Genomic DNA, 25,290 nt, shown 5'->3' on the forward strand with positions numbered 1-25,290 from the left:
GAAGTTAAAAGTTACTTAGTGGTTAAGTAAGTGGTTACTTATGCCTATCCTTGGATATATCTCAAAGAATTCTAATGACTAGTTTCTGCCCCTCTTCTTTGTAGTACTACAGTAAATATGATGTTGCTATTGTGGTTAAGAGGGAAATGAAATAGCACTAGGCTTGTTCCGTCTTAGGTATCTAGATGAACATGAGTGAAAGTGCAACATAAGCACAGAAGATCCTGCAGGACAAAAGGTTCTGATTTTGAGAACAGTGTTGTGCACCCACTATGTGAATTTATACATACATCGCAGATCTCAGAAGTCTAATTACTGGGAAGTAAACCTACTCCCCTCGCCATACCAATTTTATGGATATCAATTAAATTAACAGCAACAACAAAAATGTATCTGAGAGAGATACCCATAAGAAAAACTTCAGTTTGAAATTTGTCAGTGATAAAAAAAAGAGAGGCTTTTACAGAGGGAATCTTAAGAACCAAAGGCGCGCTCAGATTCTAAAGCCTTAAAAAATCTTTTCCAAAATATTCTCATTAAGTGTTGAACTTACAGCTATGCAGTCATGGTATTGACCGTAAATTGCAGCTGTCAATTCAGTGTTCTAATGTTCTTGTAGTGTAAGCACTTGCCTCTTTATGACCTGAAAAAAAGATGGGAAAGATGGGCAAATCTTTGGAAATATTTCTCAGTATTGGAAGTAATTGAAATATTTTGATTAAAACAAAAATAATATTTATATTTTTGTAGTTGCTGACAGTGTCGTGTTAGATCCAAGAATTGCAGCATGGCTGATAAACCCCAGTGACACAGTTCCCTCTTTTGAATGTTTAATACAGAAATATTTTGAAAAGTCTTTTTCCATGGGAAAAGTAAATACAGATACAGGTTCTTTGAGAAATGCATTGGTAAGTAGTTTGTTTTAAATTGTTTTGATCAAGTTAAAAAAAAAAAAAGAAGAAAGCAACTAAAATATTGCTATTGCTTACAAAATACTGCAAAAAACATACAGCTAATACTGTTCTTCCTGATGAAAGAAAGTGATTATATTAACACTACTTTTCAGAAATCAAATTTTGAAAAAGGGGGAAGGGTTCACTGTAGTCTATCCAGATGGTATTAAATTCTCAAGGAACAGCTGCAAAATTCTGCATCAAAACCTAATGCTCAGTAACAATGTTAATTAATATTAATTGCAGCAAAATACAATTTAATCTTTTCTTTCACCTGTCTGCAAGCTGATTTTCAGCTTTCTTTCCCAAAGTCTCTAATACCTTGCTCCCTAATTCCTGTGAACTTTGTAGCCTGTACTTACTGTAATTCAGTTATTTGTTAGTAAGCATGCTACAAAAGAAGATGTAGTTGTGGAGAGGCACCGGAGTGGAGAGAGGGGAGAAAAAATAAGTGTATCATTTTGCTTGTCCGCTTAAATAAATATATTCTGGGTAGCATGAAGTCCTCCTTGATAGAACTAGGTTGTGTTATATGACAACGATGACCAACAGTGGGTCTAAAAATTTCAGTTTCTAGCTGAAATTTCAGCTTCTTTCAGACCTCTGCAGTGCTCTTTGCTCTGTGCCTGCATACTATGTTCAAGCACCAATATATCACTTCCTGGAGCCCTGCTGTTCCTCGCTCATGCTATGCTTAAGTAGATAAGTCTGTTGTAAGCATGATCATATAGGAAGCCTGTAAGGTAGGCTTCCATATTGCCTACTCAGAAATGATCTGCATGAACAAGGTCATTGCAGTTGTGTGACTAATTGCCCCTGAGCAGATGAGGAACCCACATGGGCTGTCAGTGGAATTCATTACCCCCAAATAAACTCTTTTCTACTGCTAGGGCTATGCTGGGGCATGCTTCCCCATAACAGATATCAGCCTATATAAAACCTATTACTATGTGTTATGGAATAGTTTTATCTGTTGTTATCTTGAGTCGGATGGTCATTTCAAGGTAAAATTCTACTGGAGTAGCAGCAGCTCTGCCATGTCCCAGGTGGCCTGCCTGTGGAGTGGGGAGGCTGGAGTGTGGTTGGACTGTGAGTGTTGGTGAATTTCTCCTGGAATAGGGACCAGTGGGATGGGTGAATGGGATCCTTAGCAATCTTGAAGCGTCTTGGGTATGGAGGGAGAGGAGTGATAGAAAAGAACAGTGCTGCTTCCCTAGGGTGATACTGCATAAACAAAACAAGTTTCACCTGGGTTGTTCGTAGTTGTTCACAGTGATACTCTAAAGGTGGGACAGGGCTTTGCCTTTTGTACATGTTTCCATTTTAATAGTACCATCATGTCCTTTGATCTACATGGTATGGGTGCTGGGAAACAGGTGCATATGGCGGAGCTGTCCTTGACTGGGAGGCATGCTTTTTCTCCTGTGTTTCTAGTGAAAACAGTGAAACGGTGGTGCACCATCATTTTCTGGCATTTCTAGGAAAACGTGTCTGCAGCAAAGATTTCCCCAGAGCTTGGGTAACCTCCAACATAATGGAGCTGAAAGTTCTCATCATTCAAGGTCTACTGAAGCAAGTTTTCCCTTCCTTTTTTGGAAAGGGCTACACTGAGTGCAGGTCACATGGTGAAATAATGAGCAGGCTACCTCTGTCTGTCAGGGTTGTGTTTTATAGGATGTTGCTCATGGTGTCTATTATTCACCATAGGGAACTGGTATGAGGGCGTGTAGAGGTGTGCATGTGCATGAGGCCGAAGGAGGACTGTATGGTGCAGAGGTTAGGCGAGAACTAGCTTGGTATGTAGACACACAGTGACCTTTTCTAGCCTGTGCTGGTCACTATTCTTGGCTGACATCAGTTTCCTTTTGCTGTCTGGTTCTTTTTCTCCCTTTATGCCCCACTGATGCATTCATCATGTGCATTTAATAAGTCTCCTCTTTTCTGGATTCCAGTCAGAGGCTCCTTTGCCAGTTCATCTCCCTTTTCCTTTTCTTTCACTCTTCCAAATTCCAGCTCTGATTTTACTAGACTAGTATCCACCCCATGCATTTCTTTCTCTGTTTGTAATCTGTTTTTTGTCTTCTATGAATTATACATGCTTTATTAAAATCTTTATAGTTTTTTTTACCCTTTAAATTTTAAGATTTGAAAGACTTCTGTTAACCAGAAAATTACAGTTCTTTGTTTGTTCTGAGCTACAGAAAAAAGCTTTCGATAAACAATCAGCTGTACAAATAAGACAGACTTGAATCAGTTAAGAGCAGAAAAGATATAAATTAAGTTTTAAAGATAACTCTAAACATAGAATTTCATTATAAAAGAAGGTGCAGAGGTGTTTGTAACAAGATTAAAGCTTTGATGTAGCAAAAAGACCAGAATAGTAAAGATCTAACTGATCAGACTGAAGCAGATTCATTGTTGTGTAATAGTTTTCTGACTAAAAGCATATTTACACAAGGAGAAGTAGTTGTATCTTTATTTAACATGCAGTGGAAGACAGGGCAATTGACACAAACTGCACAACTGCTAAGTGTCAGAATTGAAACAAACAAGAAATTGTCTTAGCAAATAATTAAGAAAAAAATGAAACCGTTTGAAGTTAGCATCCAAAAGATCCGTGAAGAGGAGTTTAATAATATATGTAGAGACTAACATGCAGTTGGAGATTAATGTTAAAAAAACAATAGATTCTCACCACAGCATTCATCTAGGGAAGGGGAAAGGGTCAAAAGGGTGTTTGAATAGGTAAGAGGGGATCCCTGTGTAGTTGATACCAAGGAGAATGAGGCAGGGTGTACCAAAAGCCCTTTACTTTCCAAATATCTCAAGCTCAGTAGTAGAGGGGTGCACATATTGGCAAGTGTATGGTGGTAATTATATGTATGTATGATCTTTTTCTTTAAAATTTTAAAACTTTATTTTGCTAATGTTTTGCTACTTGAGTCACCACACGCAAGTTATCAGTTCTGTTTTTAGAATGAACTGTAACTTCCTATAGCTAATTGTCTCCCACTCTTCTGTTACTGTAGGCACTTTCCCTCTTCTCTTAAAAATTAGTGTTGGATCAATATGACTAAGTTCCTATGCTGGTCAGAAATACTTGCTGCTATAGCAGCAACATTCTATAATTTGTTTTGATATAAACAAATTTTTGGTTAGTTCTGGGTTTATTGTGTTTATGCAGCAGCAAGTAATTCAAATTCCTTCTGCATTTTCTTTGGATTAAATAATGAAGAAAGCATTGCTTTTATTAATCTGGATCTGCTGTAATACCTCTGCTCCAGACTTCTCCTGTTTTTATTCTGCAAACAGTAGGTCAAAATTGTGAGTTTTATGTATGAGGCAGGCTTTTACTGGCTGATTGGAGGGCAGATTATGCTCACCTATTGATTACCAGCTGACTCTTGCACTGGAAGGGCACAGGATTAAGAGTTTTTCACACTTTCTCTCATGGAGCCTCCCTGGTCTTTGTGTCCTTTACAACACAAGTCATCTAAATTGGAAAGGCTTCTTCAGATGTGACTGTTAGTTTGACCTGGGGGAATAGTTAGTGGAAAATTCAAGTTGAGGCTAGCTGGCTGTTGCATCGGGAGCCTGATTAGCAGTTCAGAGACCCCATCCATCAAATGGTTCAGGTCATGTCTAGAGCAGTTACACAGCCCCAGAGAAGGCGCTTGGGTTCGCAACTGTGAAAAATACCAACATTGAGAGCCGAAGGGTTTTGGGGGGCTGTATTAAAGGCCACCTGCAACCAGCATTGATTGTAGATGGTCATTCAGAATGGGAAGGAGAAGGCAGATGGATGTGATGCTTATTGCATTGCTCCTTTATACGTAGTTGCTTGTAAACACTGCAGCATCTGAACCATCCTCGTTTGATGAGTAAGTCTGCTCTGACAGATCTTTTTTTTTTTGCTCAGCTCTTGTCGATTGATGAAATTTAATTTAATTTAAAAAAAAGAATCTTGTCTGGTATCAATGTAAAAATATATCAAATTCATGTACTGACAGTAACAGACTGGAGGCAGATGCTCTAAAAGGAACAGACATCAGAGGCTGGAGGCAGGGGAGATGAAAGTTCTGCTGAAAGTGGCATGTATAAAGTGGATTGATTTTTTTTTTTCCCTGATGCCCAAAGAGATTAAAAATCACAGAAAGAACAATGGAAAGATGCTGAATATATTGAAAGAAAACCATGAAACTGTGAAATGGGCAGCAAAGTCAAATTTGGTACCATAATTTTTGAGAGCTTACTCTGATAAGGAGAATGCCTTCTAGCTCAGTCTGAGTGGAGAAAGCAGAATATTTTTATTTTTGAGAAGATTTTTGTTCTAATTATAGATATTTCATGAAAGAAGTAAGATAAGGAAGTTATAGGACAGCTGAAGGTCTATAGAGAAAAGAGAGACTTCTTGCAGCTCCTAGCAGAAGAGCCCCCACTTAATGTTCCATCAGCTCCAGGATGGGAATGGAAATAATAAAATGAGCATAGAACAATTAGGATTACTTTAAAATACAGATTGGATGAATGACAAACCTGAAGATAGTTTGCTTATAAGATGCCCAAGGAAGAGACTTGGTATTTTTTTCAATTTGGAAGTCTTCCATTGGATTTCATGGCCATTTGGTTTCCTGTCAATTGTTTGCAATTCTTGACAGAAAGATGTAATTCAGTTGGAAAGCAGATTTTAAATTTAGCTCTAACTCTGCCTCTGTGTGTTAATTTAATAGAAATGATCTTGGAATACCCATTTCATGAAGAATCTAGCCAAATCTGGGTCATTCTCCAGCAATGTTGCTATTGAGGGAGAAAGAGTAATTTTAATCAGTTTATCTTCTGAAGTGGTGAAGATTCTATTGGCTTCACAATTGATTTCAACTCTAATGGATCCTCCATCTGATATATATTAAACTGATGTTGTCAAACAAAATAGTAAGCCTAAGCATCCTACAATTCTATTTGCTATAGATTTCTTTCAAACTGTCATGGACAGGGATCTGCAAACGCTACTGCACTGTGCCTAGCATAATTGTGTCTTGCATTCTGGGTTCTGGGCTTGCTGGAACAGAAGAAAGGAAATGAATAGTTCAGGCGTGAAAGGGGGGCAATACTGCCAGCAGAAATGAAACTGCAAAGCAGGTTTTCCTTATTTTAAAAGTAGTAATAGAATTCTTGCTTCAACATCAAAGGCAGTGTAGTGGTACTATTTCTCCATACTCAGTCTGTGCAGAATATAAATAAAGAAACAGGTAAAATATTGAATGCTCATCTCTGTACTCCTCTGTACATCTATGAATTGTGTTTGTCAGAGCTCTAAGAATATTACTAAAATGCTAAATATAATAGGAGACAAATATGGAAAAATATACAGTTTAATCCCTTTTAGAACAGATAGTATTCTGAATGATTTTGTGTTAGTAATCAAATAGTCTTGAGATTTTTTTTTTTCAGTATCAAAATGTCGGTTTACACTTGGAGAAGCTTTATAGTGTAATGATGGACCTTACTCATGACTTACAGGTAAGATTTGAAAAGCAGATATTCTGATATAACTTCTGCAGTAGTAAGATGAACTAAAAAAAGTCAGTGATGTGCCTCTCATTCAGATCAGAATCTCTATGTGGGTAAAATGTAAGGCTTACTGATCTACACTGCTGGTCAACATTAAAATAATGTTGTCCAATTAATCTGCTATTTTTTCTAGAAGAAGGAAACATTTAGTCTCAAGGTTGATCTTGAGAAGAAAGTTTTCCTCTACAACAGTTAATTTACAGGTTTATATGAATATTCTAACAACAAGAAATGTTTAGAATATTGTGACTGTATTTTCATTTGGTATTTTGAAGCTATATGGGATGATGTTTTATTTCCTATTTCTTAAAACACTATGTAGCTGTTTTTCACAGGTAGGCATATTTACAAAGTGCCTTCCTTAGGGACAAAAGCTCTCAGCATATCTATTGCTGTAGGTTGTATTAACCATTACTGAAGTTCAGAATGCATTTCAAGAACTCTTTTAGCTTTTTTTTTCCTGTAATCATATACCTGGAAGAGAATCAGAATTTAGAATTATGTTCAAGTTCTGGTGGAAGGTACATCATAGGATCCTAGGGGTTTTCTTTGAAATTGATATAGCAAATGTAGGGCTGAGACTATTCATTGATGGAGTATTAGTATTATTGGTATTAGTCTGGATGTATAAGTGGCCCAGCAGTATGATGAGACAATCTGCAAAGGAAGGCAACAGGGAAGCACCAAAGGCACAGAAGCACTGACAGCCAACCTCTAGGAGGAGTTTTTAGACAAGTGTTGCTGCCTGATTGCTTCAATGGTTAGAGGAAAAAAAGACTTGCCTGTTCTTTATAAAGAAATTGCTTACATAGCCCATCACTGTTTTCTTTCTAATGGAAACAAAGCTGTGCATACTGAATGGTTGCTTAATTGTTCAAGTGAAAAAAGAAAAAGGGATGACTGTATGCACTATTATAATGGAGCTTACTCTGAAAATAAACTGTTTAGAAAAATGAGGTATGTCTATTTTTTTTATTACTATTCCTGTACCTTTTCCCACCAAATGATATGATAATGGTCTGTATTTAGATACTGTAATTCATACTAAGTAGTATTTCATTCCACAAACAATCTTGTCATGTAAAAAGTGATTATGCAGAAAGTGAAATACTACTTGCTGGAAAATAGGCCCACAGAATGACATGTGTGTGTATATATGTGTATATATATATTTTTTTTAATTGAAATTGTTTGATACTGATGAGTTTCGTTTCCATCTTGCTTTACAGGTTCAAGGTTTGTGGAAATTATTTTGCACATTAGAGCTTCCACTGATCAAAATTCTGGCAGGTATGAAAGTTCAGTTCAAAATATGAATCTTCATCATTTTCACACACCTGCATACTATGTTATAACTTGGAATACTAAATGTTACCTTATCTTCATAACGCATGTGAGTTTCAGAGTTTCCATTTTACAGACTAAGAAGCATGCGAGATCAAAATCATCGACTGTAAGTGCCCAAAGCAAGGAATCCAAATACTTATTTAAACGTCTTGTCACAAGTCCCTCTAAAAGTCAAACTACTTGCATGCTTTGTCTTGAACTTTGCAAACATCTTAAATATTCTATTTTGAGTATTTAATTTGACACAACTGAGTTAATGAGGGTCTTAAGCAAGTCAGTGTCAAATGGAAAATAGGATCTTAAATTTTTCTTTCTCATTGTGGTGCATGGTTCATTATATAACAATACATAGATTTTTAAATAGAGGTGATATAATTGTTTTCAGTATATATTTGTATTTACAGTGATGGAAACGCACAAAATACATGTGAACAAACAAGAACTGAAAAAAACATCAGAGATTCTAGGGGTAAATTTTGTTGGTCTTTTTTTTCTTGGGGAAATTTTTCTGACTGTATATGGAGAATAACTGATTTAAAAAGAAGAAATCTTTTCTGTTTTGTCGTGTTTTCCAACCAACAGTTTGGGGTTTCTTAGATTTTTATTAATATAAATATAGCTAATGAAGTTTGCATGTTAGGATAATGCTGTATTTATTTGTACAAGCAAAAAAGGCACATTTACTTCATTAGCCTTGCCCCATGCAAAGAATGCTTTCCAAATCCACAACCTCTTTTAGGTATGTTGTAGAATAGAAATCCTACTGAATATTTCTGAACCTACAGTTATCAGTAACCATCTTTTTGAGAAGAGATAGATATTTCTATATTTTTTGCCAAAAGACACTGTCTTTATAAGTTACGTGTTCTGATAGTTCTAAGTTTGTTGTTTCCCGGTTAATTAAAATAGATACAAGAGAACACTATTTTGTGGCATAACAAGAATATGCTTTTTTTTGAAGTCTGACTAGGTAATCTTAGTGGTCTGGCAGACTTACCAGAAGTTTACCAGAATAATTCGCATAGCTCTGTTTCTCACAGGCCTCCATAGTCTGTGAATAATCTAAATTATTTTCCTTCAAATTTTGGTGCTTTTTACTACAGTAAATCCCCTTCCCGATTTGTGATGAAATACAGCTTAAAGAGTACATAAGCAATCCACTGAACTTTGGTTGATATGTTCATAGCCAACAATGGTTATGCATTATGAAGTACCAATTTGTAAGTAGAAGTCCAATATACTTATTAACCTAGGAAGTAACTGAACATTGAAGTAAATAATAAAGTAAGCAGAATAACTCTGAGGTATTAATTTATAGTTGCGACTGAAAGAGCTTGAGCAGGAAGCCCATCAAGTTGCTGGAGAACGATTCCTTGTGACGAGCAGTAGTCAGCTCAGAGAGGTAACATTTATACTACTATTATTAGGCTATTTTAATTGACAGAGAAGAATTATAAAGCATATAAAGTTGTCATTACACCTTCAGAATTATTCTTACGTACCGATTATCGTCTTTTCTGTTTATAATGGAGGACACAACAGTTTTTTCATAAATTTGGCAATTTTGGCAAATCTGTATTTAAATGGCTTTAAAGAAAAAAATGATTTTACTAAATACACTAATTTTACAAATAATAGATCAAGTAATAAAAATTTGATCTTTTGAATTCTATGTTAGTTCTGTTTCCTACAGTATGCCGTGTTTTCACGGAATCACAGATTAGTTGAGATTGGAAGGGACCTCTGGAGATCATCTGGTCCACTCCACCTGCTCAAGCAGAGTCAGCTAGATTTTCCGTGAAATCCGTTTTCTAGACTTTAAGTTCAGACACCAAATAATGTTCCATTCTGTTTTCAGCATTTGAAACATTGAAACTTTTCTCTAATGTTTTTCTTAATGTAGGTATTATTTGAAAAATTAAAACTGCATACGCTGTGTGAGAAAATTCCCAGAACTGAGATACAGCAAGTTGAATCCACCTCAGAAGCTGTGGTGAGACTGGGAGAGGTTTTTAAACTTTATGCATAATTTAGAAGTTGTTCTAAATTACGTTCCAGCAAAACTGTCATTTGTCTACCTACACATCTTGATTTATTTTTGTATTGTACTTATCACACTTCCTTTACTTATGCCATAAATGAAGGGGAGGGAAGTTGTCCATCTTAGCACATATCGAGAATGGTAAGAGAAAAATTCTACTGCCCTTGACATTTATCAGGTTTAATATAGAAAGGCAGCTTTATAGTATATACAGATTTGTCAGAAATAAAGGAAAAAAACAGGTTTTCTGACTTGAAGTTCTTAGAATTTCATAGCACCTTGCAGTGACTCTACAGGGATATCTGATCTAATGCCAAGCCTAGGCTTACCTATAGACAGGATTCTCTTAAATCAGTTTTGGAGCTGGCAATAAACTATTCAGGTATTTTTTCATCTTTCAGGATTTCTCCCTCATTATGAAACATGAATGAGATGTTTATGTTTTTTTGCCTATTAGTGTTATTTCCAATTTTTCTAGGACAATCAGTGAATACATTTACAGGAATTCTGCTTGGCAGTATAATCACTCAAAAACTGAAAGCATTCTTAAAAAAAAATCTGACCCTGCAGTCTTCTCTGTCTCTGTGATGAGGAAAAACAAACAAATAAACCAGCTGTAGAATCTAAACTTTAGCTGTAACCACGGTTAAAAACTTAAGTACCAGGATACACTTATGATCTCCTTCAAAGGAGGGAGACTGTCTCACTTCTTAGATTTTGGCAGCTATGTATGACTAACTGGTTGGGTGAAAGAGACCACAGGTGAAAGAAGAGAATGTTAACTTAAAATTTGCTTGATTAGAAAACTAGCAACCCAAACTTTCTCTTCCTTATGTCAGGAGATCTGGGCTAATACCTTGTCATTGTCTTTTTATGACCCTTAACTCATTGCTCATCTAAGTAAAAAGTTCTATGGGAAATTATCTGATACCTGTGGTTTGAATTGGGAATCGTCACTTTCTTTGTATAGTCCATGTTTTACTTTTCATGTGCATGAATTTTCCTCATTTTTTTCCTTGGTGGAGACAATTGCCTTCATTAAGAGGGGTTATATTTGGTGTGAGATCTGCATACCCCTGGTGGAATCTTATTCTCCTAGAACACTAATGACCAAATAGTCTAGACACTTTGATAAGCCTGCACAAAAGATCAGATGTGTCCTCAAATTCAGTGCAGTAATTATTACTTCTATGAAGCTTCTCCATTTCTTTCTTCTGTTACTGTTGCAGTAGATCATTTTCATCAATGCAGTCATTCAGTGTGTGATCACCCACAAGTGAAAGAACCTGGCCAAAAACATTTGTCTGAAAATGATGAAATCAAATCACACTGCAGACTTCTTGATGACTTTTAGAGGCATATGTGGATGCCCCTTCCTTTTGTTAAAATAATAATGAAATTCCTTCTTACTGGAGGAGAGACCTCTGGGTTGCTGCATCGATATCTATGATTTGGTGCAGCAGTCGTATTACTCCAGCTTACATGGGGATCAAATTAAAATAATAAACTCAGCTGAGAACAAACACCTTTGGGAAAGGTAAAAATATAGTATTTGTTTCTCATGTATGAAGAAGGAAATTCAGCTTTCAGGCCAACTGGCTAAACTACTAGATACTATCTCTGAGGTAATATCAACAGCATAATGATATGAATCACACCACATTCAAGGAGAAGAAGGTGTTATAGATCAAATATGTAATCTTGGAGAGCAACAAGGTAAGTCTGGGGAGATGGGAGGGATTAGTGAAATAGAATGTATGTCTTCTTTTTGTGGGAACGTGAGACTTGTTGCGGTGGATCAAAGCAAGGCTTTTACTTAGTCCAGTTCTCTGTTTCCAGCAATTGCTAAGGCTGGGTTGTTTAAAGAAAGGTAAACTGAAACCCTCTAATAGATAAATACAAGGTAATTGATATATTGTCTCTCCCTGCTAGTGAGAAAGAAACTTATCCCTTAAATCTCTGTTCTGGTATAGTCACATCTATTTTTCACCCTAATCTATTGTAGTTTCTGATATCTTCATTGTACTAATACATATCCAATCTCTCTTTGAATAATTTCATTCATTTTATTAATAACATTTTATGACAATTTACAAACAAATTAAACAGAAATATGCTTCATTTTATTGATTTGGGATTTGACAATTTCAACTTCTTTTTCTTTGAAAGTCTTCCAGAACTTGTATTATGGGACAAACGGAAGAAATTATCCTGTTGCCTTTGCTATATTTATTTTTTTAATTTACGTACTTTTATCATGTTCCCTCTTACTTAGATGCTGTCTAGCACAAAAAAAAAAAAGAAAAAAGAAAAAACACCACCAACCCCTCCCACCCCCCTGTATTTTCAAAGTCCTTGTGGAAAAGTGTTTATCTCTGTGTACCTTTTTGTCCCTCTCTGAGAAGGGATGAAATTGGAAGGGATGGATACTCTCCAGTCCTCTTGTTGAAGGTGGGGAAGAATGAAGGCTTCCTTGGGCCTGAGGAAGATTGCTAGTAAGAACATTATTCTCTAGCCCATTATTTAGCCCTATTTTTAGAGAGAATTTCTTCCTCCAAAAATGATTCGTATTTTATTTACTGACACTTAAATGTAAAATATAAATCAGTGATCTAAAGGTTGAATTTAGATGGTTAAATAATACCAGTTAACAGAAAAGTATAAGAGTAATTCAGGTTTGTTATTTTGCAGCTAAATAAGTTACAAGATCTTCATCCCTTGCCTAAGATAATTTTAGAATACCGACAGGTGAGCTGTTTTTTTTTTTTTACGTATCGTAGTTGCGCTGAAGCAAAAATTAGCAAGAAATAACATATTCACAACTAAATGGAAAAATGTTGGTTGGGCTGTTATTTAAATTCATTTAAATATTTATTTGAAGTTTTACATATTCTGAAGAGTTTCTAAATTTAAAATTTATACTTCTGTTTTGTACTATGTTAACTGTAGCTAACAAAACACTGTTGCAAAAGCATTTGAAAAACTTTGCTGCTAAATTTGTCTAGTGCTATAAAACCCTCTCAAATCTCTTTTTTGAGCTCTGAAGAAATACACTGAAGAAAGTGAAGGAGATGACTTGTGTTGTTTTTCAGGTGACAGAGCTTCCTGAAAATCCAAAACAACCTATTTAGTCTGCTCTTTTGCTTAATGTTTGGGTTTTCGGTAGATGTGTTTCCAAGATAAAAACAAAAAGTGGAGCTTTTTGGAGCTTTTTTTGTGTCATTCATTGACAAATATAAATTCTGGTAGTTCATTTGCTAGTATCTGCATAGACCTGGCTTTGGGATATAACCCAGCACCTACCTGACTTATGTTAATATGTCAAGCTACTAGTGAATATACATCCATTATTTTCGAAGGTAAAACTGTTTGTATGCTTTTTTTTTTAAGAAAAAATTAATAAGTGTTTGAAGAATGTCATTAATTTGAAAATCTTTTATATTTATGGATAAGAATTTGCCTTTTTTTGTCTTACGTTTATGTGATTTAGGTTCATAAGATAAAATCAACCTATGTGGATGGACTACTAACATGCATGAAAAAGGTAAAAACACAACACATAGCCTGCCAAATTTGGTATTTCCAAGAAGTCATAAAATGATATGAAATAATTGCAGCATTTACAGTTTAAGAATTTTTTTTGTATCAAAATGATAAAATATTTCTTGTTGGTATTGCAATCCTGTTGTGAGTTTTCATTACTAATATTTGCATTAATTAAACTTTAGAGAAACATCCTTTTTACATGTACGTCTGCTCTTTTTTTTTTTTTTGATTTTTACTTTACTTGATTTAAAGGGATTTATTTCCTCTACATGGAATCAGACAGGAACTGCAACTGGCAGACTTTCAGCTAAACATCCGGTGAGTCTTTTAGAAGATTTACATTTTACTTTGAATTTAAAAATAATGTTATTTATATAAAATATTCAATGTTTTTAACTCGTGAAATTTTCTGTTCTAGTTTTCTTCTAACAGTTGCAATATTGTGTGTAAATGGAAGACTGAAAAAGTGTATTAAACAGGTGCTTTGTTCTAGAACATTTTAATTTTATGAATATTTTCCATTATCTCTAGATCAGAATTTAATATTCTTTACCAGACGTTTACCTAAAGCAGGGGGATATGACTGTGAGCCATGCAAACTCCAGATCTCTGCTGAATATATTTATTTATTTATTCATTTTTATAATTCCTAATGTATACAAACTGCTCCCTGTAAGGGGTTGGTGAGCCCTGGAAGCTACCAGGGGGATTCCAGAAAAAAGAGGAACAGGAGCAAGACCAAACACTCATTTCTTCTAGAGTTCAGCTTCATGCTTCGTAGCAGGCAAGGGCTGTTGCTTTAGTAATCTGCCAGCTGCTTATATGGCCGTGATATTTAGGCTCTTTGTGCTTCCTTTTGTGGCTTTGACTATAATGCTGCATTTGTGGCTGGAAAATCTTTTATTTGAGTTTCTGGACAGCTAGAAATTTGGGTTTTGCCAGTGTGGCCTTTTTAAGTATGTGGGTGAATGTATTTTATTTTACTGTTTTGTTTGGATTTTGAGGAACGTACTGCTCTTTGTAGGGACTGGTGAAGCCTTTTGCATTTCACTTCTTTGGGAGCCAACAGCTGTGCAGATGAGTGGGCAGCCCCCTGGTACCAAGACAGGACTGCAGATCGCCCCATGGGCTCAAGTCTCAGAGGTGTTGGAGGGGGAGGAGCAGCAGAAAAACAGTGACCGCCTACCCGGGGAAATTTTCTGTCTAATTTAATCATGGCCTTCCATGACAAAGACCTGACCCCTAGCCCTGTGGCAACCTCATAGATGCAGAAATGGAACTTGAGTCGTGAAGTCTAGTGGGAATTGGAGAGGCTGCTCTCCTGCTAACCTGTGCCCAGAAGTACTGTCAGTTCTTGTCCATGCATGTTTGGGTACCGCTTATCAGTCTACTGACTGCTCACTGTGGGAGGACTCATGAAGCTCCTTGCAAGTTCTCACTAATATGATAAGTTTTGGAGTGCTGGCAAAAACCTGTCCTGACATGTTCTTTTGTCACAGTACTGGTGATTTAGCTTCTCTCTTACCTACCTTGACAGCTCAGGATTCATTTACATCTTCCTACCTTCATGTGTGTATTTTCCGTACCATTTGTCATCAAAAAATTTATAGGAAGTGCTCCTGCTTTGTGCTGAATAAAAAACAGTCTGTGATTCTGAATAAACAATGAAACTGAGGAATGTTATTACTGCTCCCACTTCTTATGCACCCGGATGGGGGGAAGTGACAGCAGGGAACAGAAAAGTAGATCATGAAGGTCACAGTTTGCTAAATGTTCTGATCTGATGTACAGATACTACAAGTCAGAGCTGAACAGGCTTCCATCTTGAGGACCACATACACTGTAAGGTGACTTTTGGCCTATCATGCTATAAACAGCATGAACTCTACTTTTCTAAAAGGTTGTTTTTCTCCAAAATAATGCTGCTACAGTTAGGATCCAGAGTTGCTAAAGCTGAATTTTTATTATAAGGAAAAACATTGGCATGTCATTTTTGTGTGAAATGTTTATTGAACTTACACCGTCTGTTTCTGAATAGGGCTAGTTTATTGATATATAGGACATAACTGCAATGCCCAGTCACTTTACTAAGTGGTGAGGGATTGGGAGATTCTTGCCAAAATCATAAATGTTGTAGATATTTCTGCAGTCACTACGATGTTATGTCAAATTTTAGCTGGATATTTGTTTAGGTAGTTTAACAGTGTTTTAAAATTCTTTAAAGAGCGATTAAAGCAAAACATAAGTGTAAATCAGATAAAGTGAGAATTCAAATAGGAAAAAAGCATTCCTTTTGCAGCCCTGGTAGTGGGAGATGGGGTTCCAAACAAAGGTTTCTTTTTGTTTTTTTGGTTTGATAAAGATAATAGATCTATCTGTCCTTTTTGCTTAGAGACCTTAAATAGAATCCAGGAAGGATTTAAACTCATGGGTTTAAAAAGAAATGACCAGACATAAAGCACAGAGCAGGATTTCTTTTTCATTCTATGATCTCCTTCCAGACAAATCCTCATCTGATGTATGGATGATGTATATTTTTGGTCTTAAGTGGGCTACTCTCAATAGTTAAGCTTATTCACATGAATTTTTATGACTTGTGTTGCAGCAACTTAGGAGGGTATTTTTTTGTAGAACTTTACTGTTGTTTTCCACCTAAACATCGGTTTTAGTTTAACTGCAGCCTCCATTTCTTCTGATTTCATATTCTTTGCTATAAGTGTTCTGCATAATTAATGCATTTTTCACAAATAACAAAAAATGGTATATATTAATAGAGTACATCACTAAATAGGGCACATTTGCTATTGTAATTTCCTGCTATAGCATTTTAAGTGTCTGTTTGCTACTGCATGAGAGCTGGCGTATCTGAAAATTAAAAATAAATATAAACCCTTCAATTCTTCAATCAAATTACTTTATAATGTATCCATATTCTAATTATTTTTTCCATTCTATGAATTGCCTGTGACTATTAGCAACAGCTCATTAGGTTCCTTATTTGAATATTTTATTTTTAATGATTATTTTGTATGAATATATTGATCTTATCTACATTTGCATGCTCCTTTATTATATTGCTTGTCAAAAACTATCATATTAAATATATTCATTACATTCATAAAGATTTAATTTCTATTTTCCAAGCCTACCTTAAAATATCACTCTCCAGCCTCTCACCTTTTAAAGCAAAAGTAAGTCATGACAGAGGTGGGAAGGCATAAAGCCAATTAAGATAAAGCCTCTTTTAGAATGAAAAGAGAATCCTAACCTAGATATAAAGATTGCATATAACTGTGTGGTATAATTTGATTTAAGATGTAACTTCTGTACTAGAATCAGATATTCCGTATTACAGTTTTTCCCCGCAGGCTTCTGCAACAGAGAGAACTGAAATGTTACTGATGAGTTTATACTTCTGTGCTTCAGAGGATGTTTGTATCATTAAACTAGAAAGCATAGATGGGTAGGCTTCAAGGGGCATTTCCTTCCTTTTAGTGACAAAAAGGCATACCAGTGATAAGTAAACTGCTTTACCTTCTCAGGCCAGGCGAAAAAAGTAAAAGCATTCCTATTTGTTAGTAGGGAAATTGTTTTTAGCAGCTTGTCCAAAAAGCTCAAGAAATAAAATAATTTAATATATCAATCAGAAAAACAGATTAGCCTTTACTTTAATTTGGAAAGCAGGAATATCATTAGAGAAACTAACTAGAGTGTAGTTGAATATTCATGTGCTCAAAGAAAGACCAGAAGAAACCTGAAATGTTGAATACTTCTCAGTCTCTCTAGCAGATATAAGTAATATCTTCTGACATCGTATGCATGATAGATATTTGTATGCTTGTTTATTAGAAAATGTGTGTTACTATCAGTGTTTGGATTATGAATAATAAATTGTCCATCTCATTTCAATTCTAGTAGACACAAAATTCTCTTGAAGTAGAGACCTTCCTGTATAACTGCCATCAAAAATGAGTCTGTTCAGTCAATTGATTTTTTAATCCGTGTGCGTAGAAGTCTCTGTTCACAGTGTAGGTGTGTTAGTTCCCTTCTGGGCTGTCTTCTGGAGTGAATGGACTAATTCCTTCTGAGATAAAACTCAGATGTAGTTTTAGGATAGTTTATCCTGTGATTTATGGCCAGTATGAATGAAGTGCTGCCTATATGCTTCCCTCTGCCTGACCTCAGTCCTCTGATAATGCTATCCCAGCAGGTTTTGCATCCTTAGCATACCCACACACATGCATACCAGCCAAAGGGGACTGTCAGAATCATGCTATCAAAATTTGACCCTGACAGACTGTGACAACTCTTGCATTTGAGGAGTTTTGTCCTAGGCCTCGTTAAGGCTACAGGCTAACCTGTGATATACCGATACTTTTTGAGACAGTTCATAGTCTCTAATCACAAATATTCCAGCACATACAGAATGTTCTGCAAGGTGTTTCAAATTTGTACGGCAGCTCGCCGCTACTGAAAAGGTGTCCTGCTTCCCCTGTCCCTTTCCTTCGCAACTCTTAGAAGGGTCTGACAGGTATCAGAGCTGATGCAAGGTAAGCAGCCAGACACTGCGTCTGGGAGCAGAGATGCGGTGAAATCTCCTTTTTCGGCAGAAACGAACTAATGCCTTGGTTGCTTGTAAAACTACACTATTAAGAATATCATTTTTTTAAAAACTTGTTTTCATACTGTCTTACTCGGTCTTACTGAGGTGAATGATGACATGAAATGGGCAGACAGTGCTACAGTGTGATCCTTATGTTACCATTGATCTTACTTGATTGTGTTTTCTATAATTTTTTTGAAGTATACTTATTGGAAAACACTGGGGATAGTGACAATCAGTCATACACATTCCAGGTTCATTTGAAACATCCTGTCAAAAGTCATCTTTATTGTCACCTAAGTTAACAAAAGCATTTTTAGGTAAGTATGCTCTGACGTAAGCTTCACCAAAATAATGCATTTTTAAGATTGTCTTAGCAGAGATGAGAAATTGAACTTTTTTTGCCTATGCATTTTCTTGGACCTTTTCATCAAAGCAATTAATTGTGGTGTTTTTTAGTCTATACAAACAACATATCACTCAGATGTGCTGATGTGTTCATAAAGAAAGTCAGAGCATGCATGCTATTTATTGTGGTCGGTCTGTCTTCGTTGAGGATTTCTTGCATTCAAAATGTGTTTTTCTTTTTTACGGTGTTTCTTTTTAATATATTTCTTGCAATGCTATTAAGTCACATACTGATCATGATTGCACTAATACCGTTAAAACAGTATCTTATTTTATGTATATTCAGAGTTTTGATGGTTTTACAATCCCTTTTATTGTTACTTTTTTTTTTTTTTTTTAGAGGTATATTTTTAGCAAAGGTTTTGGCATTTGTAAAGAAGCTGTATTTATGACACTGGAGACAAAAATTCCCTATTTCCTCTCTTTCTTCCTCACTTCTCCCAGTTTTTTTGTTTTGTGATATAATGAAATTTCACTTAAAAGTGAATGAATGAGCATGTTGACAAGGCTTTAGTTCAATTGCTGTTATGTTACAAATTTACATTACGTCAACATTGCAGTAGGTTTGTATAACATGTTCATATAACACATTTATGAATCTTATGGTGAATTTAGTGTATCCAATGCGTAGACTACATTTATAGCATAGTGTTTTCCATCTGGCTTGGTAAAGCTTGGAGTGTCATCTGAGCTGTAATTCTGTAGTAATAGGAGGAGTTCAATCATGCAGATAACCTCTTTTCTATTTAGGATTATCTTTGTATGTATAATTATGTTTTGTGTGGTATTTAAAGAAAGATAATGTGAAGTCAATATAAATCTGCTTCTATACAGAAATCAACATAAAAAATGCTTTGCATAATGCAGCATAGATAGGGAGTCTGTCATTATTTCTTCTACAAACTAAACATCAGCCCAGAAATGTAAGGAGCAATTAAAATTAACAGCTCAAAAATGAAAGCTTCCATACAACTCAGGGTAATACGAGCTAAAGTATTTTTAGCACGTTATGAAATATTCACTGTGGAGGCTGAATTCCTCCTTCGCTCTCCTTTAGTTTCTGGCAAAAAGCTCCTCAGAGAAGCTTAGACTTCTAGAAAACAGAAAAAAAAGTTCCTGTGAAGATCCCGTGTGCTAGCAAGATGATGGCACTGCATACTTCCATTTGTTACATTAAAATTCTAAGATACTATGTTTCAATACACTAGCTATAAATTAAATTACCAGCACTTGAGCACCTACTGCTGTTGAGTGGCCTTTATTAAGGTAGTTTGGTATATGCTGATTCATTTTGTTCCTGGAAGGCCTCTGCCAGTGATGCAGAGGTAGAAGATCTGCAGGTAGAAGCCAAAACTATGCACTGATCACCTTTTAGAAATCCGTAATGGAGTATAGCTAGTATTACTGCATTTTTTTTCTCTAAGAGGAATATGTCTGGAGCAAATGGCTAACAAGAAACAAAATTAGGATCATCTTTGGTCAACAGGAGTGATCTTTAGCTATCTACATGCCTTTCGCTACTTTACAAATTAAAAGCTTTTTTAAGTGAAGTAATTTTAATAATATCTATAATCACAATCTTTGTTCTTCCAGTGTTTGTCCAAAAACATTTCAACTCCTGGGTGAGCATGTGTTTCCTATGCTTGAGAATGCCATTTGTTGTTATGCCCGAGGTCCCTGTACCTCCGCACTGAGGAGTTTAAGAACTGATAGAGCCCAGCTCCTACCAAGTTCATTTTCACTGTACTCATCTGTAAGACAGTTGCTCAAAGAGTGTATCTTCAGCAATGTGCAGTAAATCATCTGTCATCTAGGAAGTAATCATGTGCCTATTTCTTACAGAAGTTGTCTGTTGGTACCTCTTGTGAGTTGATTAAGTTATTAGAAGTTCTACTTAAAGATTTCTTTTTTTACATGAAGTATTCCAGTAGTGGTATTTTTAGAAATTCACTCTTTTAAGTCTCCAAGCATTGAGTATTTCCTATGCTGTTAAAAGACAATTCAAAAAAAAAAAAAAAAAAAAATCACAGACAAACAAATAATCTGTTGTCTCGCAAACTCTCAGAAGTGAGTTGTTTTAGCTTGTTCTTCTAGCTGCCAAATTTGTTTTTTGCAAGGACTGTGATAGTTTTGGAATGAGGAGAACTAATAAAATGAGTCCTTCAACAAAAAAGAGACTTATTTCTATAGGAGAAATAGAGCTAGAATTCCCATGGAGAATTCACTGTAGTCCTAAGTCTAAAACCAGCATGTTCAGATTCTAACTGGAGTGAATATTGCAGAAGGTGTAAGGAAATAGTATGCAGATTCTGATGCTGCTTTGCAAATTGAAATCCACTGCGTTTTGGTACCCCTCTTCGGTCCACCAAGGTTTCATCTTTGCTAACAGACACAGCAGGGCCAGGGACCAGACTCAAGCCCTGTTGCATTATTTTGCATAATATGTAACTGTTAGCACAATCCCTGCTGAGCTAGCACTCTCCAAGACAGTATCTAGGCCTGATTCAAATGATAGAATGTGTCAGAGACTTTTCCAAAAAGACACTATGGACAAAATAAAATATTTATCAGAATGGATGTGAGCCATAGTGTGATACATGTCCTAAGGGCTAGAGAACAGAATCTGTCCCCTTTTATTTGTTATAGACATTGTCCGAGGTACAAGCCTGTTGGTACTGTTCTCGTGTCACCATCATGACTGGCGTTTTGTTTTCCTATGGGAAGGTTTACAGAATAACATAGGGAAAATGCATGGGGTTTTTTTGTTTTGTTTTGTTTTTTTAGGTACTCGGATCTCAGAGAACCTGAATTTCTATTATTCCACACAAGGCTAAACACTCACTGTTGTACCACTTGCAGTGTCTTTAGCATCAAGTGCTTCCGCAGGGTTGGTGACCTCTAGGACCAGCTTTGCATGTGCCATTCCAGCTTCAGGCCTCCTGCCCCTACTTCAGCATGGAATCACTGGATTCGCAGTTAGTAGGGGAGAGCTCCTCTACTCCTCTAGTCATTCCTTTACCTCATTTTCAGGGAGAACTTCGGAGTAGGATGAGTTTAAAAGCAGCTTTAAGCCAAACAGAAAATGCGCACATCCTCATATTGGGACATTCCTTTCCAAGAAGTAGTCTTTTACTCATACAGTGTTCCAGTGGATTACTTGGGGGTCTTCACTGCTGAAATCACCATACCACCATATTTCTTCTATCACAAAAATTTAAATTCTGCTCCATGCCAGGATTATGTTTTTTTCATTTCATTATTTTGTTTTTCAGCATGTACATTTTCCCTCAGTAGATAAAAAGTTTTTTGCTTTTTCCCCAGAGGTGGCTGAAGCCCAGAGTCCTATTGGATGCATACCTTTCCATTGACCTCTAGAACTGTTGCATCACGCTACTCAGAAAGATAAAACAAGACTCTGTTCTCTATGCTCTTGCTTGGACAGTTTGTTAGTTGGAAATTTGCTCAATAAGATTCAATATATTCAACAAGATTCAATATATCCAACAACAGGAGTATCTTGTTTTCAAATCCAAATCTAAGATGACCCAGAAATTGGCTTCTTGCAGGTTCATAATTGAATCTTTTTTAAAAGATCAATATTTATAATATTGATATTTCTAGCCAGCTAAAACAGACTAACCTTTGCTGATGAAACCTCTTAAAATGTGCTGTTTTTTCTAGATGATATAAATCTAACACACTATTGTATACTATAGGATAAGATTTTTTTAAGCACAAAGGAGGGCAGGAATGTTACTGGTAATCACTGTGATTAAATGCATGCAGTATAAACAAGGGGGGACTGTTACATTTATCAAAGAAACAACAAAATGAATGAATAGAAATTAAGCTCCAAAGGTCTTGGCTATGATACATTATTTTAAAGTTTTCATGCTATTCTGAAGTACCAACAGGAACTCAGAAGCACCAAGTAGACTGTAAATTTAAACAAAAGTTATAAAATTTCTAAGACTGGCTAAAACATTTAATTTTTACTGTGCTACATGTGCCTCAACTCTTTTTTTTTCTTGCTGCTCTTTAAAAATTATTTAGTATAGGATATTTGCTTCTTGTCTGATAGGTGTGTCATATTTTACTGCATCGTTAACTCAGAAGTCAAGCAGGAGTAGCTTTCTATGATGTGAAAGATTTTAGTACTTTTTTTTTTCTTCAGTTCCTATACTTTATAAAACTTCAGAAAGAGGAAAGCTGCTTTTACTCTCCCATTCCATTATGTGTGCCATGTAAAGGTTAGGGATAATCTGCCTCTTTGAGAGATTCCGGCTCTATAGAAGAAACCAAAATGATTTATTACTGAAAAGAGCCACTACAGTTGTGTTTTCAGGAGGTACAGGCTTCAGTGTGACTTTTAAGTTCAGCTAACCACAGTTATTGGTTCAGTTCACATCTGCTCTAGTTACACAAAGTTAATGAATTTTTTTAGCATAGTAATATTCATTTGATGCTATGAAAAGAATCACAAGAAGAAGCTGTGAATTTTCCACTATGTTTGAAAAATATATATGTATTAGACGTCTTCATATTATCTAGAAATTGACATAGGTTTTCTTTCCTTGTGAGCAAGTTGCCTGTACCGCTTGAATTATTTTTTCTTTGTAGTGCTTTATCACATTTGTCATAAACTTAAAACATTACTGAATTAGGAATGTACTGTAAAAAGTTTATTTTAGAAAAATATTGCTTTGCATTTCATATGCTAGCATTTTTTTGATTGGCATTTCTTTTCTTACAGCTGTCAAACCTTCATAGTGAATATCTATATTTGAAAGAAGCACAGGCTGAAAATTTTGAAATTAGAATTTTGTGAAGACTACTTATCACATTCATAAAGACAAAATTTAACTATCTTTAGAATGATTGTGCCATTTACTGTGATGTATCCAAACTTATTTTTCTCAGAACAGTTTGACCATCCGTGTTCACTCTGTCTGCTACTTTTTGCTTTGCATGATGTTACGTGTTCAAAAAGAAAGACTGTTTGTTAGGTTCAAAGCCTATCAATGAACAAGGAATCAGGGCTTAACTAGAGGAGAAAAGGTATTATGATTTCCATCCCACATGGCAAAGCTACAATTAGTTGTGACATACTTATCTCCAGGCTTCAGAAGTTCAATTACTCCAAGTTTAGATTTAACAAAATATTTCTTAACATTTTTCTGTTTTTAAATTGTTTTCTTCTGTTTTCATTTTTCAAAATCTGAAAATACTTAGTTTTAAGAGCCTATGAAGCATGAATTCTTCCTACAGTCTATCGAATCTCCTTCCATTTCAGTTTGCTATAAACAGCAAAGAAGGATAATTCAGGCTGGAATCATGCACTTCTGGTATCTTAGAATGAATTATCTTAATCTCGGGTTCACAAAAAAGGCTAGATGTGACCAGCTTGCTAAGAAGCAGGAGTAAGCCCCTTTAGCAAGAAAAGGACTAATACTTTCCTTTACCTTCTCATCATGGCTGCAGATACACCAGGGAAACTGGGTTTGTATTTTTCTACTGGCTTTGTACTATCAAACAACGGAGGGAAACTTAGCTGAGCTCAGAATTAGATTATGTGTTGTCCATCTGATTTATGTTTCCATCGAACCGCTTCTGTCATTGTTGCCATGAATTACAGGTTTTAATTTCCCAACTTGGGGCCTCTCTTTTTTTCTCCATTAAGAGAAATCGAAGTAAAAGGCAAAAATGAATAGCTTTGTGATAGACATGAATAATTACAAAACTAGAAGTATAAAAGTAGTGCATTATGGTGACCATAAAAACTCATGTTTTAATATAATAAATTTAAATTAAATTTAGAAGTTACATGCTAGAGTTTAAAGGATCAAAGTAAGAAATGTCTGATAGAGGAATATACTTAAAGAATTTTCTAATTTTCTTCATGTTTTACAGCCTGCTCTTTTAGTATATTTTAGATTATTTCAATCCATTGATGCTTTAAAAAAAATTGAAAAGAACAGTCAATTTAAGAAAGTATTATTCAGAAAGGTCTCTTATATTCCCTATAAAATTTATGTTTTATATACTCAGAGCATTGCTATGTGCACTGTTCCAAATTTCCTGTTCAGTTCTTCAATGACTTCTAGAGCATTTAAATAGTTTGTTTTGCCATATGTTGTTGTTCTCCCATCCTGTCTGTCAGTCAGGAAAAATGACTTCAAAAGAACCAAGAATTGTGACAAGACAAAAAATGAAGTAGAGAGAAAAGAATGAAAAAAAAAAAAAAAGAATGGCTTATGGAAGGAGAAGGGTTTACAGGAGAAGATCAAATGTTAGTTACAGCTAGAGCCATTTCTTCTTGACTTGGGTGCCCAATTTTCAGACAGTATGGCTTTTTAAAATCTTTATCACTGGCTTCTTAAAGAATTTCAGGGAAAGGATCTCCGCATCTCTACATCCCTATTATAGTCAGCTTTCTCTGTTTACAGTTCTTTTTTTCTGTGTCAAAGGGTGAAAAAATTGCCAATTCAATTTTCTCAGCATCCTTTCATAAAATCTCAGGAAACTTGACCCAGAATTTTGTAGATGGAAGTGTTCTCTCAAGTTTGGAACACAGATAGATAGCTGCATGTATGAGAGTCACTGAAGATAGATGGAAGAGGACAGAGTCTCGTCTGACTGACTTCCGCATGGCTTTGTTGTCCTGAGTTCTGCAGCATTATCATGCTCATCTGTTGGCTGTGGCTCTTGGACAAGAACTTGTAGTTTAAGGACCTGTTCAGTTTGCTAGTCCTTAATTCTAACATCCTGGACATTGAAGAACTCTCAAAAATCTGAAAAAGCTTTTCCAGAGGGCTCAGGTT

The 25,290-nt window shown here is 35.6% G+C and overlaps 1 protein-coding gene across 1 annotated transcript in view; it reads left to right on the forward strand.

The window, feature by feature from the left end:
- Window positions 1-25,290, forward strand: part of POLN (DNA polymerase nu) — a 106,939-nt gene that overhangs the window by 12,372 nt on the left and 69,277 nt on the right. Inside the window, exons 6-14 of the mRNA XM_067298303.1 lie at window positions 751-908; window positions 6,405-6,473; window positions 7,754-7,814; window positions 8,276-8,340; window positions 9,190-9,273; window positions 9,775-9,864; window positions 12,604-12,660; window positions 13,403-13,456; window positions 13,711-13,776. Coding sequence (XP_067154404.1) covers window positions 751-908; window positions 6,405-6,473; window positions 7,754-7,814; window positions 8,276-8,340; window positions 9,190-9,273; window positions 9,775-9,864; window positions 12,604-12,660; window positions 13,403-13,456; window positions 13,711-13,776 — 704 coding nt within the window. The remainder of the gene's footprint in view (window positions 1-750; window positions 909-6,404; window positions 6,474-7,753; window positions 7,815-8,275; window positions 8,341-9,189; window positions 9,274-9,774; window positions 9,865-12,603; window positions 12,661-13,402; window positions 13,457-13,710; window positions 13,777-25,290) is intronic.

Source organism: Apteryx mantelli, chromosome 5 (assembly GCF_036417845.1).
Source record: "Apteryx mantelli isolate bAptMan1 chromosome 5, bAptMan1.hap1, whole genome shotgun sequence".
Classification (NCBI taxonomy): Eukaryota; Metazoa; Chordata; class Aves; order Apterygiformes; family Apterygidae; genus Apteryx; species Apteryx mantelli.